This window comes from Sinocyclocheilus grahami, unplaced genomic scaffold, assembly GCF_001515645.1.
Source record: "Sinocyclocheilus grahami isolate Dianchi unplaced genomic scaffold, SAMN03320097.WGS_v1.1 scaffold84.1, whole genome shotgun sequence".
Lineage (NCBI taxonomy): Eukaryota > Metazoa > Chordata > Actinopteri > Cypriniformes > Cyprinidae > Sinocyclocheilus > Sinocyclocheilus grahami.
In genome coordinates, this window is record NW_015505263.1 from 1141175 (window position 1) to 1157126 (window position 15952).

A 15952-nucleotide genomic window follows, 5' to 3' on the forward strand; every position below is an offset into this window, starting at 1 on the left:
ATTAAAGAAAAAACACTTAAGCAAAACATGGTCAGGTCAAAGTGTCTGAATAAATTTTGGTCCCAAAATGTTTGATCAATTTTACTGGTAGTCCACTGTATGAAGAATTTATCAGTATAATATGTCACAGTTTACTTTATTTTGCTATACTCACTTACATAAATGAACTAGTGTCCTGCACAGACAAAAAAATGTATCAAAAATTATATCTGGTGTCTGAATAATTGTTGGTTTGACTGTGGATTTATTCTTGTTAAAACTACAAAGTAATTCAGTCAAGAGCAGTGAGTGATTTTCTTGCTTTCATTTTCTTGGATTAACATTAAGGACACCGACAGCATCTAGAAAATTTGGTGCGGTCACTTTAAGAGACAATGCATCCATTATAATGATACACATCTGATTTCTTTCTCCACTGTTTACTTTCACTTAAGACATAACCAACAGTTTTTTCGAGGATACTCTCCAAGACGGGTATTTTGACATAATTTTGTATGTATTTGTCGGTACAAGAGTGGTGTTCAAGCGGTGTTTGTCGTTGTTCAAATCCTTTGAGACCCGTCTCTCTGCGTGCGCACCGAACACGTTGCGCGAGTACTCAGTTGAGTTTTTCCACATCTTGGGTTTGAATGCTTTAAACTCTTTTGAATGTTTGAATTGGAAAGGCTTAAAAACACGTGCAAATGATAAGCTTTCGTGACGATGCGCAGCAGTGGCACGTCAAATGTCCTGAGCGTCTTTTTAGGCTGGCCTCAGCCAGTTGAATGAGATCGCCGGGGGGCCCCCCTCAGCCGTGGGCCCCTATAATCGTTACCACCTTTCACCCCACTAGCGACGGCCCTGGATGTATCCTTCGCTGCCTTTGATATCCCACAATCCTGTGCGTTCCATTCCGTGACGGTTGAGATAAAAAAACAAAACAAAGATGGCATCTGAAAGTTGGGTTTGGTGGTCAGTTTGTGTGTAAATGTGTTTCTGACAAACTTTTTCACTTTTGATGTTATTTCTAGCGAGAAATTAGTATTATAATAATTAAATATTTGTTTAGTTATCATCAAAACTCGTTCTATTTTGTTGTAGATCATTAAACTGTTACGCTGCCTCAGAAGCATGTCCGAAATCAGTTTCATGAGGTGCCTTCGTGCAAAAATTATGCCTGCAAAGTCATTGCCTCATAAAGCAGCAAGTCAGCTGCCTAGGCTTTCGGACACAGCCTAAAAGAATCAGAACGCCATAGTAATGTGCTAAAACACTCAGAACACCATAGCAACATATTAAAACACTCAGAACACCATAGCAATTTGTCAAACTCAGAACACCATAGCAACAGCATAACAATATACTAAAACACTCAGAACACCATAGCAACAGCATAACAACATACTAAAACACTCAGAACACCATAGAAATTTGCTACAAACATTCAGATCACCATAGAAACATACTAAACACTCAGAACACCACAGCAATGTGCTAAAAACCATAGCAACATGCTAAAGGCACTCAGAACCCCATAGTAACTGCATAGCAACCACAAACAAAAGCCTAGAACTGTGGATGTAGGTTTTTCTTCAGAAAAGGTACAAATCTGCTTGTTTTTAGTTTGTTCTTAAACGCTTTAAGACTTCCTGCAATCAGTTTCTCTTTGAGTATCTTAGCAAAAGCACCTGATCTGTTTGGGTGTGACTCTGAGAGAGTCGGTCAGGTGACGTGTAGCTGTCAGACTGTCTGCTCCCTCCTGACACCTGTGTACTTGCTTTCTTAGTGTGTAGGGCGCAGGGGTCAGGCTGATGGGCTTCACAGAGCCATAGGCCACTGACACCTGCACCTTTAGCTGCTAAAGGGTGCCTGGACATCTGGCAGGAGCTTCATCTCCTTCTGTTTAAACAGACCACTTCTCCTTGTGTCATTCTAATGGCAGTTCTCCCACATCTCCTCAATCTGTTTGTTCGTTTACTAGACGATATGTTGCTCTATGACCAGGCCCTTCATCTGTATTCTGGTGATTTCCCACATGCATTTTTTTGCGATGTTCCCGTGACCTCAGCGATCTTCTCCCAAACTCCTTCCATATGTGCCTGCTGGAATGGATTGTGCTCATTGTTGAGACGATCTTTCACTCCATGACCTTTCCTCTCGTCTTCCAGGAGTCCAGACGTGCTGGTCTTCACCTGTTCTCCCCTCTACAGCTTGCTTCTTGTTTTTCTCTCTCAGGGGCTCAGATCAAATAGAGGGTCTCTGAAATGCATTAATATCATTTTAATTAGTTTTATTTTATACATTTCTTTTTTTCTTGTTTCATTTTTTGCTTGTGTAAATCACAGTTTAGGAATTAATTGAGGATTTATGAATATTCAGTTTAAATATAGGCCAGATCTTTTTGTTGGTCAATTCAAAACGTGTTTTTAAATTAGTCATAGTTTTCATTTTAGATTTTGGGTACTATAATAATCCTGTTTCAAATGAACATTTAAGCTGCAAAAGGTTTATTCGTGGTGCTTGCTAAAGCTCATACTTAGGGATAGTAAAAATGTTAAACTTATTTAACATAACTAGTCCAGCACTGTTTATGCTGTGGACTTATTGAATTATCAAGCTTAAAATTTTCATCCAACAAAACAGGCAAAAAAATCTCCTTAGACTTGCATTGAAGGAGGGACCCGAGTCGTATCTGGAGAGCAGAATATCACAGAGACTTGGGGATGAGCTCTTTTTACCACCTGAGCCTTCAAACAAGCACCACTCAGAAATCTAAGTTTTAATCTGCAGCCGTCCATATCGAGCCCTGTAAAATATCACAAACAGAACTGCTTAGCACAGCTTGAGAAGAGGCTGTTTTTATTGTTGTCACAGGTGCTTTTCATGATCCAGTGATCCACGTCTGGAGCCTCTGGTTTTTAATCTGCCTCTAAAGAGAAATTGCAGTGGCGATATACAGCAGTAGCGTCCCAACATGCATCTGATTCCTTATAAAGCAATCAGAAAACAGACAAGGCAATGCGAGTGCTGACAAACCTTCACACCTGACTTACTGTAGGAACCCACAGTGTATTTGAAGTTTATTTGCGGACGAAAGAGAGAAGAAACAAGCTCTTATTCAGTGAAGTCTGGGACCGTCTCTGGCATGGATTATTCAAAAGACAAATAGTACAATGTAAAGTTTTACTGCACCCCATTTATCACGAGGGCAGTTCTGCGTCCGTATGCTTCCTTATGTGTTTCCTTTTCTTGTTGTATAGCACATATGGCCTCTGTTTCGTTGTTGTGTTTTTTTGTGTGCGTATAATTGTTTTCTTTCTTCATTTATTTATTTTTTGCATGATTTTTCCTCAAGATTGGATTTAAAATCCAGCGTGGTTTGGATTCTTCAGGCTGTTTTTCTCCAAACATATTTCAGTGTTTACTTTAGCGTAAGTGTCATTTGTTTCGCAGTTCAGCTTGGTGACATCTTAGACCCGCGTCCGAGCTTTTCTTGCCGGGGAATCCTTTTTCATTATTGCGGGATTAAATATTGATCACAGATTTAAGTGTCTGTAACAGCAATGCATTGTGAGCGCTGTCTCGAAGGAATGCATCACAGAAACCTGAAATTATTTACTTCAGAACCGATTTGAAAAATCACTTTTCTGCTAGATCATCATTAGGACTTGGAATAGTTCACCCAAAAATGAACATTTCCTGATTTTTTTTCTCACTCTCACTCCAAGATGTATAGATCTTTCTTTCTTCAGCCGAAGAGAAATGAAGGTACTGGAGGAAAACATTCCAGGATTTTTCTCCATCTAGTCCAAGTGAACGGTGCTCACAGTAGGCCATTTTCGATCGTCCAAAATCCATGACCATCCATATTTAAGCAGCTTCAAAGTAATCCACACAACCCCAGCCAACAAATAAGGGTCTTCTTTACCACCACAATAAGTCCTTTTCAGAAAAAAATGAAAAATTATATCCTTTTTAACTACAAATGCCCGCCTTGGTCCAGCTCAGTTTGATGCACAATGTCTAGTGTGAAATATTCATATTAGAAAGGTCATGCGTGACGTAGGCAGAAAGAACCGCCTTATTTTTGACAAGTGTGAAGAATTAGCACTGTCCAAATTTTAAATGGACGTTTTTGTGTCAAATCTTTGTGTAAATGTATTGTTAAACCTTAATTTCTCTATGGATGAAGAAAGAAAGACCTATAGATCTCGGACAGCCTGGGAGTGAGTAAATAATCTTAACATTTTCATCTTTGGCTGAACCATTCCTTTAAATGTTGGCGGTAGCCATTGACTTCCATAGTATGGAAAGACATATTATGAAAGTCAATGGCTACCGTCAACAGTTTGGTTACGATATGATGAAATGATGACAGAATTTTCATTTTTGTGTGGACTATCCCTTTAATGAATTACATGATATGCTAATTAATTAATCAGTTTAATCCCAGTTAATCAAATATATCAATATTTAATTCATGCTTTGCTTCATAATTAATCAAACTGTTAAATGGTGATAAAATGACTGAAATTCAGAAAGGACTTCTATACTCGTTGCCATAGGGGTGGCATTAAAAACCACCAGCCACATCTCAATATGGAGCAAGCTGTTTGAATTATACAACATACAGAGCAAAACCTATCTGTCAGACTAGGACCAGGACGACCTCGTTCCTCACACCATTCTTGAAATGGTGGTAAAGCCTGAGAGACCAGCAGCCCGCATGCTTAATCCTGATTTATTTGTACAGTAAACACCTGACGTCCTGAATTGGTACTAATATTTATATAAATGCAAATTGAGGAATATTAGCCAGAGTACTCGAGCTTTCCTACAGGCCTATAAGTCATACGCTGAGCGTGCATTGTACATGAGGACTGCGGTGCGGACGAGGACCTCCAGACCTGCCAGGTGGTAATTGATGGTCAACACGCTCGGCGAGGAGTGGAATACTTTTAAAATCTCATCATTTACTCCCAGACACATTCATTCTCGAAGGTTTCATCAAGAAAATTAATCCCAAGGCCTTCCGGATCATAAATTCACCTCCCTCCCACATAAATAATATTTTCCTTTTAAAAAGTCATGTCTGATATTGTCAGTTTTATACGAGGAGCCGGTTTTAAAGCATCATAGATGGTTTTATTTTTAAACTCCACAAAACTACTCTCTTCCACGAGGAAGGTGTCTGAGGAATTTTCTAGATTTGAATGGTTTTCTGTGTTATGGTCTCACTTGGATTGCAAGGGAGTTCATATACACAACACAAAAACAAAAGTTGAAGTGTGTGGAGTGTTGTGCTGCTGCTGGAACACAGGTGCATTGTGGGGATGTTGGTTTAAGTCGAATATATAAGACTCTCTCGACACACGCAGCAGATTCCCTTAATCTCATGGATTGGTTGATATTGATGATTTAGCAGATCTGCCCACATTCCTACAGCTGCAGGGCTTCCTGCTGGACTGCAAACATGGAAGTGCTGGAAGCTCATATATGTGCAAAACAACAGGGTTTTTGACACGAATAAATCCAGCACATCTTCTTTGCACACGCTGCATTCACAAAGACCTTTTAATGCAGCACAGAGGCGACATACAGTAAATGTATTAACATTTTACACTGCTAGACAATGTATCAGACAATGAAATTTGTATTTGTTGTGAACATTTATGTGGAAGATTAACATTTTTAAAGCAGTTTTCTTATTTAGATATTAAAACAGCATTAAATAGACATTTTTTGAAGTTTGTACTTATATAGTGTATTAAAAAACTGTTGGTATATTTTTTTGTGATAGATGATGAAAAAAATTCACTTTACACTGGAGGACAATGTATCAGACACAATGGCATTGAAAATAATGTTTTAAACAGTATTGTCAAAATTTGTATTTGATATGTACATTTACATGGAGGATTTACATTGTTGGGGTGTTTTCTGATATATACTGTAGATATCAAAATAACATTATATATACATTTTCTTTTAATTCAAAATGGGAATCTCTGTTAAGCGAAATAATGTTGATGTGACTGAATTAGAGAGAGAGAAAGTTTTGCTTATAGTGCATATTTTTATGTGTTAGATGATGAGAAAAAATCATTTACGCTGCAAGACATATCAGATACTATGCCACTGAGAATAGTGTTTTTCAGAAATAGTATTGTTAAAATTAGTATTTGATGTGTACATTTATGCTGAAGATTTAAATTTTTTGATCATTCTCTTTTTTTTCTTATATAAAACAACGTTGTAACATTCAGGATATTAAAACAACATTCTGTAGATATTTTTCTTTTGTTTCTCCCTTATAAAGTTTATCAGATGTTTAACATAATGCTTTCCAAATGATGCGCTCATTCATAGACATGTAAGCAATGCGTGTTCACTGGGTTATTTTTAAACAGAAATCAGTTTGAAATGTTGAGGTTCATTGGTTCTAATGGTAATATGTTTTGTGACAAATATTTAACTGCCATCTTTTTCATGGGAATGTGAGTTGAGTTGTATAGTTTGTATGGATACTGTTGTAATCTACTAGTCTAGTAACATATATACGTTTGACTGTGTTCTCGACTAATCGTTATTGTACTTGTAGTGATAGTTTATCCATCTCCAGGAAAAGCAAAGCAGGCAGGATTCCCATTCTTTGTTATTGTTCCGTAGCACGAGGGAAATCCTGAAATTCAGCGTATTGTTCAGGCAGGAGCGCGAGTGTGTGTCGCAAAGGTTTTACTGTATAATTCATATTCCTGTCATTAACAGCAAAACGAGGTCGCGGAGGGCACGTGGTAAACGACCTCTCTCGGTCCGAGCGCCGCACGTGTCAAAAAAGGACAGCGTATCTTTAAGCCCGTCTCATTCTTAATGAAAACGGCGAGTTGCAACAGTCTCTGATCTTGTGTTTTAGTCAAATAGAGCTCTACGCTTGACTGACAGCTCTGATCTAAAGCATTTAAGTGCGAGTTTTGATCTCTCTGCCTTTGATTAAAACTAATGAGCTCATTTAATTCAAAATGGGAATCTCTGATAAGAGAAATAAGGTTGATGTGACTGGATTAGAGAGGCAAATTAAACTCTTAGAGCTGAAGTTTGTGCTTATATAGTGTATTAAAAAGCTGTTGGCATATTCTTGTGTGTTAGATGATGAGAAAAATTTCATAGTAATTCATATTTAATCAGAAGAAATGAAATGACTAAATATAACATGGCTCTGCCTTTTCCCCGGAGTGATAAAGGACTAGTTAGATTTTAAATGACATTTAATTCATATTGTCAGAAAGAAAGAGGGAGGAGAAAAAAGAGAAAGAGAGAGAGAGAAACGGGGGAATACAGCAGTCCAAACCCACAACCATATGACAGTTTCTATTCAACTATACTTTTATGTCCCAGGGGTTGCTTTTTTTTCTTGTTGTTCACTTAATTTTCCTAAAAAAAATTTGTTCCTTTTTTTTTTTTTTACTTTTTAAATGTATTATATATAGCTTTTACTCATGTCCAAGACCCAGACTTTCAGTCTTAAACTTTGAAAATGTAATTGTATTAGTAAAATGCCACTACTATGATTGTAGTAAAATAAATATACGCATGTCAGTATTTATTGTGTTAAAAATGTTAATATAATTATGATTTTTATCACAAATTATGACTATAATAATGGCATAATTTCCATCACAACCAAAAATTTGATCCCTAATAAAGATATGTTACATTTGCACAGTCAGCGTTTAGATCGACAAACGTTTTGTTAGCAGTTTTGGCTCTCATACTGTCCTATTCTTACACTAAACCTCCTCTGGTGGCTGTTTGTAACATGTTGAATGTCAAGACAAGTTAAAATGTGCAGTTAATTTGGCTCTAATCAAGCGTGTTACAGCAAATTAGCAGAACCTTCTTTGTTCGTCAGGTGTCCTTGTGTTAAGATCAAGGCTTGAAATCTTTATTTTTTCCATTCCCATCTGGTAAAAGATGTATTATAGTATAAGAAATACATTTTTTTTTTCACTGTCATTTAAATTTTATATTGTAATTGTAATGTATTAAAAAAAATTCTGAAGCAAAAGTGAGTGGTGTTTTTACTAAACCAAGTTTGTTAAATTACGCTCTGCTTAATTGTCCCATTTCCTATGGAGGCAAATACATCTAACACCAGCCTGGTGAGGTTTATTCATTTGCCATGTCGAGTTTAAAGCAATTATCATGTTTGCAGAGGCTCCGCTTCATGCTATTAGTAAATACAATTAAAACATTGTCAAAGTTTGATTAGCGCCTTCCCCCTTATCAGGTTGTGCTGTTCCATTAACTGTCTACCAAGAGATGATAGAAACTCAATGAGAAGATATTACACACCATACTCACTAAAGCAGTCTGATATCTTGCTGTCTCTGTGAGTTGTGTATTGTTTTTTGTTGTAATAGGATGTTTGTTTGTTTGTTTCTGCAGTGGAGTCGAACAGCCCTAGTCTTCTGTCGCCGGATAACATTCTAGAACGTTCCTTCTTCATCCGTATGAAGTCCACACTCACCAAGAGAGGCGTCCACATCAAGTCCTCTGGATACAAGGTAAGCCTTGAACTGGATGATTGTTGGCATGTTCTAAAAGAAATGAAAACTCACTTCAGTCTTGTATCATAGTTAATGACAGAATTCTATATGTGTCACAGCCAGGCAAAATAATTGGCCAAAATTTGGTGTTTTAAAATAATCTGAATCAAACGATAGCTGTGCACACTTAACTGATTAACAGAAGTATGAGTTTCCTTTGTCCCATTGCAAAATCTACTTTTCAAGTTCTTTTTAATCATGCACATTGTTTTAAACAGTTTCATGTGAATTTTAGTAAATGTAAAAATTTTTAAACTTTAATTTTATGTAAACTGAAATTGGATTTTATTTTCAACAATGATACATTAAAGGGTTAGTTCACCCATTGTTGTTCCAAACCCGTAAGACCTTCATTCATTTTCGGAACACAAATGAAGATATTTTTGATGGAATCTGAGAGCTCCCATAGACAGCAAGGATATTACCATGATCAAGGCACAGAAACGTAGCAAGGACATTGGTAAAATAGTCCATGTGACATCAGGGGTTCAACTGTAATTTTACGAAGCTACGAGAATACTTTTTGTACGCAAAGAAAACAATAATAACATAATTTATTCAACAATTCTTATCCCCGAGTGACCATCTTCTGCCATTTTGGAGAGTACCCCAGAACGTAATCAACGTAATGAGCGTTGTTTATGTTCAGGATGCGCGCGCCGTCTACTTATTGTTTTCTTTGCACACAAAAAGTATTCTCAAAATTACAGTTGAACCCCTGATGTCACATTAATTATTTTACCGATGTCCTTGCTACGTTTCTGTGCGTTGATCGTAATAGTATCATTGCTGTCTATGGGAGGGTCAGAGAGCTCTCGGACTCCATCAAAAATATCTTAATTTGTGTTCCGAAGATGAACGGAGATCTTACGGGATTGGAACGACATGAGGGTGAGTAATTAATGACAGAATTTTCAGTTTTGGGTGAACTAACCCTTTACATTGAACAATAAAGACATTTATAATTTTACAGAAAAATTTCTATTTCAAATAAATGCTTTTCTTTTGAACTTTCTATTCATCAAAAAATCCTGGAAAATAATGCATCACGGATTCCACAAAAATATGAAGCAGAACTGTTTTCAACATTGATAATGATAAGAAATTATTCCTGAGCAACAAGTCAGCATGTTATAATTAGGGATGGACGATATGGGCTTAAAAATATATCACGGTATTTCTGGTATTTATTGCGATAACGATATCAATGACGATAATTCAGGGAATCCTGTTTCTTTAGAGAAAAGTATTATCTTTCCAGTAATATCTTTCCAATTTTTACCTAAAATAGGGTGTTGTGTTAATGAGTACACGCATAATGTAAAGACTGTTTAATTCATACTGGTAGCCGGAGGGCGCTCTTGACAGAAACTCCACATATCCATAGCAGAAGTAATCCTACTGACGACGCTCCAGGGCTGTGTTCCAGTCCGTTTTTTTATGCCCTTCACTCGCAAACTTCCCTCCGTCTCGTTTACTCAGATGTACGTCATTGATTACGTTGCATGAGTGCCCACTTCTGGCGGAACCCTTGGAATGGGCTGAACTGGAACGTCCTAAGCCCTTGATCACTTAGAATCAGCTATGGAGTTGGTTTATTGTTTACATTTTTTCCCTTATGAATTTGTTGGGTGCAGCATTCTATATGTATATAGGTATGTTTGGGCTGTTATAAATGTTAAAAAAATAATTTATATATTATAGAATTGTTTGGGGTGGGGATAAATTAAATGCAATCTGCGATGACGTCACAATCGTGTTGCATTGTGGTCTATGGAGCGGCCTGAAGTGTGCATATGAAGCAGACTCGCTCCCTCTGTCAAAATCGAGGGGTCGAAGGTCTGTCCATATAAACTTCCCTCGTCCACTTCACGAAGTGGAACGCACTTCAAAATGGCAGCGGGGATTCCCCCGATGGGAAGTGCTTAGGGAAGTTCGCGAGTGCGTGTCTAAAAGTGGAGTGGAACGCAGCATAGGAAAGTATCCAGTTATCACTGAATAAAACGCACAATGGAGATGGAGACATTTTAACTGATGAAACTTGAGGAGCATAAACGTACGATTGCACAAAATATATGGTTTATCTGTGTTCTTCACTTCCTTGTTTTTATAAGGAAAGTATATTTATAATGCAATGTTAATCGACATGCCCTTTATCACTGTATATAATACTATCATTCTGTAATATGAATCATTCTGTCAATAAATGATATCTTTGTTGGACAACAGGTTTGTAAACAGGCTAATACACATGCAAAACTGTATCGCACACGTGCTACTGTAGTACATTTATTAAGACAGATTTTTGTGCACTGTACAGCCCTAACCAAACCAGTTACAGATTGTAAAAGGAGCTCGAGCTCCTCATTTAGCGATACAGGCTACTCCTCCTCAATTTCACGTCCACACACAGAAATATGTCAACAACTAGACTTTATCGTTATTATCGCGGGAAGACTAATTCTTATCGTGAGGAGAATTTTTACCAGTATATCGCAAACGATAAGATATCGCCCATCCCTAGTTAGAATGATTTCTGAGAGATCATGTGACACTGACGACTGGAGTAATGATGCTGAAAATTCAGCTTTGCATCACAGGAATAAATTACATTTTGAAACATATTCAAATAAAATTATTATTATTTATTTTTTTTATTATTATGTAATTTTAAATTGTAATAACATTTCACAAAATTACTTTGATTTTGAAAAATGTTACTGTATTAAATGCTGCTTTGGTGAGCATTAGTGACTTGATATTCCAAAAACATTACAAACCCCAAACTTTGAACAGTAATGTATTCTGGCATAAAGTACGTAAATTTATATTTATGTACTATGCACTTTTTGCACTTTGTGCAATCATAGACAATACCACTGATACAGCAGATCACCGAATGCTGTACATTTAGTATCAATCAGTTTGTAAACAGAGAAGTGGATGATTGTTTGGATGTGTCTTTGAGTGAACGATCCAAACCCCCTGCTGCATCCATCTGGACGCAGATTTGATGCAAATAAGCGTGAAGTCGGGGAGCGCACTAACCCATAGCATAAATATTCACGCATGCACATTCGCATACATTACTGGCCAGACAAGGACACTTCTTATTGCATTTACTCCAAATTAAGTCAATATTTGTGTTGTTACATAATACAAAAGTATGAATTTTGCATACGTTGCGCTGGCATTTGGTGATAGGTGCGAGGTGGAGGGAAACGAAGCACAGCTCACATCATGGCTGTTTATATCTCCTCTTCACTCTGGAGGTCAAATCAAAGTGAATTCTTCTCCAGCTTAAACCAGTCTTTTCTTTTTTTGCCAAGGCATCTCGGCCCCGGCTCAGTTAATGCACTCATGTAAAAGCTCTCTATCATTACTTGTGCCATATCGCATTTCAAAAGCACTCCAGAGAATCCCTAGGAACAGATGAATCTTATTTCTTATGTATACCTATTCTATATTCACCGACGTGGTGACGGGCGGAGAGAGAGAGAGAGAGAGAGAGAGCATTGTGTGCTGAACCATGAATTATAAAAATTGATCCCTTTGTTATGTTGGCTTGTATTAAATTGAGATATGCTATGCGGCTGCCTCTCGCTGCGGCCACGGTGAACCCTTGCCATGTCAGTTTGCATTTAGCAGCCTGAGCATATTTAATGTTTTGCCAGAGCTTATGATGTTCTTGCCAAGAGCACTCCTGCAGCAATTCACCGGCGAGTCTCTCTTTGTGGCAATTACTTCAAAAGTTGTATTTTCCAACTTTTTGATGCCCCTCGCTTTGGGCTTCAGTGGAATCATTTCCATTTTGTATGCTTTTAATGCAGCTCAGTGTTTATTTATTGAAAAAGACCCAGTGTTGTACGTATGTAGAGATGGATGTGTGTTGTGGAGGCGGTGTGTGTTTTGTGCGGGCTGCCACTCTCTGGTGTGCCGCTTTGTTTGTGAGAATGCGTGTATGGGTTTGATATCGGCCATAATTGAACATCACCTTCTGATCGCGGCGTGCTGTGATGTCTTACTGAAGCTTGGCAACAGCTGCATCAAGTGCGTTTGTGACTGCCGGTGTGTCTGTCTGATGCACACTCGTGTCACGATATCACACACTGATCGAAGACCAGAAACACATTTTGCCACCTCTGTCTCATTTCTCCAAGAATACCTATTCAGAAAGGTGTTTAATGGCCTGATTTTAATTGAGAGATTACATGAAATGTTTGTGCTTTGAAAAATTCATTAAAGACTATTTAAGTAGCTTATGCAACAGCTAGGAGTAAAAGGTGACCCTGGACCACAAAGTGATATTTTATAAACAAATTTCGGGAGGAGGACGCACAGATAATTAACATGGCCAGTTCATCATTAGTGATTACACAATTTATCCAATCAGCATAAGAGAAAACTCCTATAAATAACCAAGTACGTCCGACCTTTGTTATCTCTCGACTTTCAGCATCCCTCCGCCACCCCGACCCCGCACCTTCAACCAGTTTCTACCCCAGCATGGGGAGAAGCACTGGGAGAGCGCTTTTGAGCCGGGCTGAACTCCGGGAGTCTTGCTGAGCTCAGAGCTCTCTCCCTGGACAGCACGCCAAATATGCATAACCTTTATTTAATTATATGTAAGTGTGAACTCGTGAAACCAGTCATAAGGGTCAAGTTCTGATATATTTATGGTAGGAAATTTACAAAGTATCTTTATTTAATAACCTAATGATTTTTGGCATAAAAGAAAAATTATTTTGACCCATACAATGTATTATTGGCTATTGCTACAAATATACTCGTGCGACTCAAGACTGGATTCATGGTCCAGGGTCACAAATAGTAGTAAAAATGGTGATCTAAAATAGACACTTTCACGTATATATTTATATAAATTTTAACCTAAAATCTAAAAAAAAAGTAATATCGTTTGTCAGCTACTCAACTACTAATTAGTTAGTTTAGAGAAAGAAAATATCACGCATGCTCATTCCAGAAAAAAAATCCTTTTTGTTATTCTGGCAAAATGTTTTTGTTAAAACATAAAATTTAAACCCAAAGTAAACTCTGCTTAAAAAATGAGGATTACCTGACTAAATGTGACATCATTGAACTTTCCAGTCATCTTTAATTGGCCCCTGATTTGAGATGGCTTTTGAATTCTGTGAAAGTTCGATCAAACTCTCAACTCTACACCAGGAGAGTCACTCTTTTTTAGTGACTGTGGCAGTCCATCGTTCCTGGGGTTTGGATTTGCTTGTCCCTCAGCGGAAACGTACAAGCATCAAAGAGCCCCACCGGCCTGAGCACTCGGTGACTTCAGGGCCGAGACTGTCTATATGAATGATGCTAATAGCATCTCACCGATCTCTGAGGTGAACCAATGAAAGGATAGTGTCAGAAGTTTAAAACACTACAAAAACAATCCCCTCCAGGTTTCCCTGGGTGATTAAAATGGATGGATCCAAAAAAGAACATCGTTGCCGATCTAGTCAATGCATCCTCTGGGCAAAATGGGCTACAAAAGACTTTAAAGCATTACAAACTTTAAAGCCAGCGAAAAAGTAATTAGTTCCTCTGCCTTTGTTATCTCTCGATTATTTCAGAGGGAAATGGCACTTTTTGTGTTTTTTTATATTTCATGAACATGTACATGACGGGTACAAGAACCTGAGAATCTTGGTCAAGTGTACAGTAGAGCACAAAGGTCATATTGGATTATCAAAGAGTTCACTTGACAATCTTATATGACTTCATCTGGTTTATTTTCTGTTATCCTGAAACTGTGGTTGGATACTTTAATAAAGGGTGTGCATGTAATTCAGGACACAATTGCATCTGATCAGTTTTTAATTTTCCGCTTTGTGTCCTCTTCAAGGTTATCCACATTACCGGCAGGCTGCGGATAAGAATGGCATTAACACACAGTCGTTCGGTACCCAATCAAATCATGGGCATGGTTGTGGTGGCACACGCACTTCCTCCGCCAACCATCAATGAGGTTCGGATTGACTGCCAGATGTTTGTTACACGGGTCAACATGGATCTCAACATCATCTACTGTGAAAACAGGTAACACTCTTTATATAATATATTCGGTACAGTTTTAACCGGCCTTTGTGATGTAATGTCATGTTGACTTTAAACATAAATAAAGATAGTCAATGATTTATGAATGTTAATCTCTAAGAGGGCAACAATTTCACTACGTGTTTGCACAATCTTATTTTGCAGAACTTATATGCACTATTTAGTATAAGCCTAGTATTGTGTGCAGTTTGATTTGAGAGATTTTGTATCTGCCCTAAAGAATGATAAACGGTGAAAAATAATTTCAATTTCAGCTGCTTAGAGTTAAACTACGACATTATTGTAGAACTGAAGGATCAGGGGGTGAAAATGTGTTTTGCAAGAGCGGATAATCAGCCACACACTAATGTTCATGTGCAGTTCATTATAGAGCTGATAGTGATGAGTTCTGCTTAAACGCAATCCCAGAATGACCTTGTTTCTTGGCCAAGAAAAAAACTCTCTTTTGTACTTACAAAACATCTGTGGTTCCACTGCTGCCCCATAAAATGAGAACATCTTAATTTGGCCTGGCTTGAAAGGAAATATCATATTAGTTTTATTTATATCTCTGGGATTGAAGTCATCCCAGTGTCTGCTAAAATTTTTACCACTCCCCTGCACTTAACATATTTATGAGAGAATGGAATCGGGCCAAGTCTATAGCGGAGTTATCATCACAGCAAAAGCCAGCTTTAAAATGAAGGTGGATAGAGATCGGTTAGAGTCGAATAATGTCTGGAAATGCGCCACTAATAGTATTTGCCCAACTTAAAGGCATTTTGTATAGTTTTAACCACCTGTTTTTATCAAATTTTCAATACTTCTGTGAGAATTGCTTTTAGATTCAGCAAGCAGTTGGTAGAGCTACAGTAGGTCAGAAAATATTGCGTCTATAATGAAAACAGGCTGACAGCTTGCCATCACAGATGGAAACCTTTTTAATGAATAAAATCTGATACAATATATATTTAGCTTACAGAAGGGCTGGGAAATCAGAATCTCTTTATCAGTGACGTTGACTAGAAACCAATCAGGTCTTTGCCCTATTTTAATCGGTCATTGACTGGGAAGAGATAATAACCCACAGTAAGATCTGATTCTTTTTGGTGGGCTGCTCAGCTTTCCTTATTGATATGGCCATTACACTATAAAAAAGTTTATTTTTAACGAGTATGTTTTACGTGTGCTTCAATGTATTACTTGCTGTTATTTTTGTAATTATTTGTCAAATTTACCAGCAATTTCTAAATGAAAATAGTTTCAAAGTAAATCCTACACCCATTTATTTTAGTAACCCTAACCCTAAC

General features: G+C 37.6%; 1 protein-coding gene across 1 annotated transcript in view; it reads left to right on the forward strand.

The window, feature by feature from the left end:
* Nucleotides 1-15952, forward strand: part of npas3 (neuronal PAS domain protein 3) — a 341558-nt gene that overhangs the window by 314075 nt on the left and 11531 nt on the right. Inside the window, exons 7-8 of the mRNA XM_016274094.1 lie at nucleotides 8425-8543; nucleotides 14452-14645. Coding sequence (XP_016129580.1) covers nucleotides 8425-8543; nucleotides 14452-14645 — 313 coding nt within the window. The remainder of the gene's footprint in view (nucleotides 1-8424; nucleotides 8544-14451; nucleotides 14646-15952) is intronic.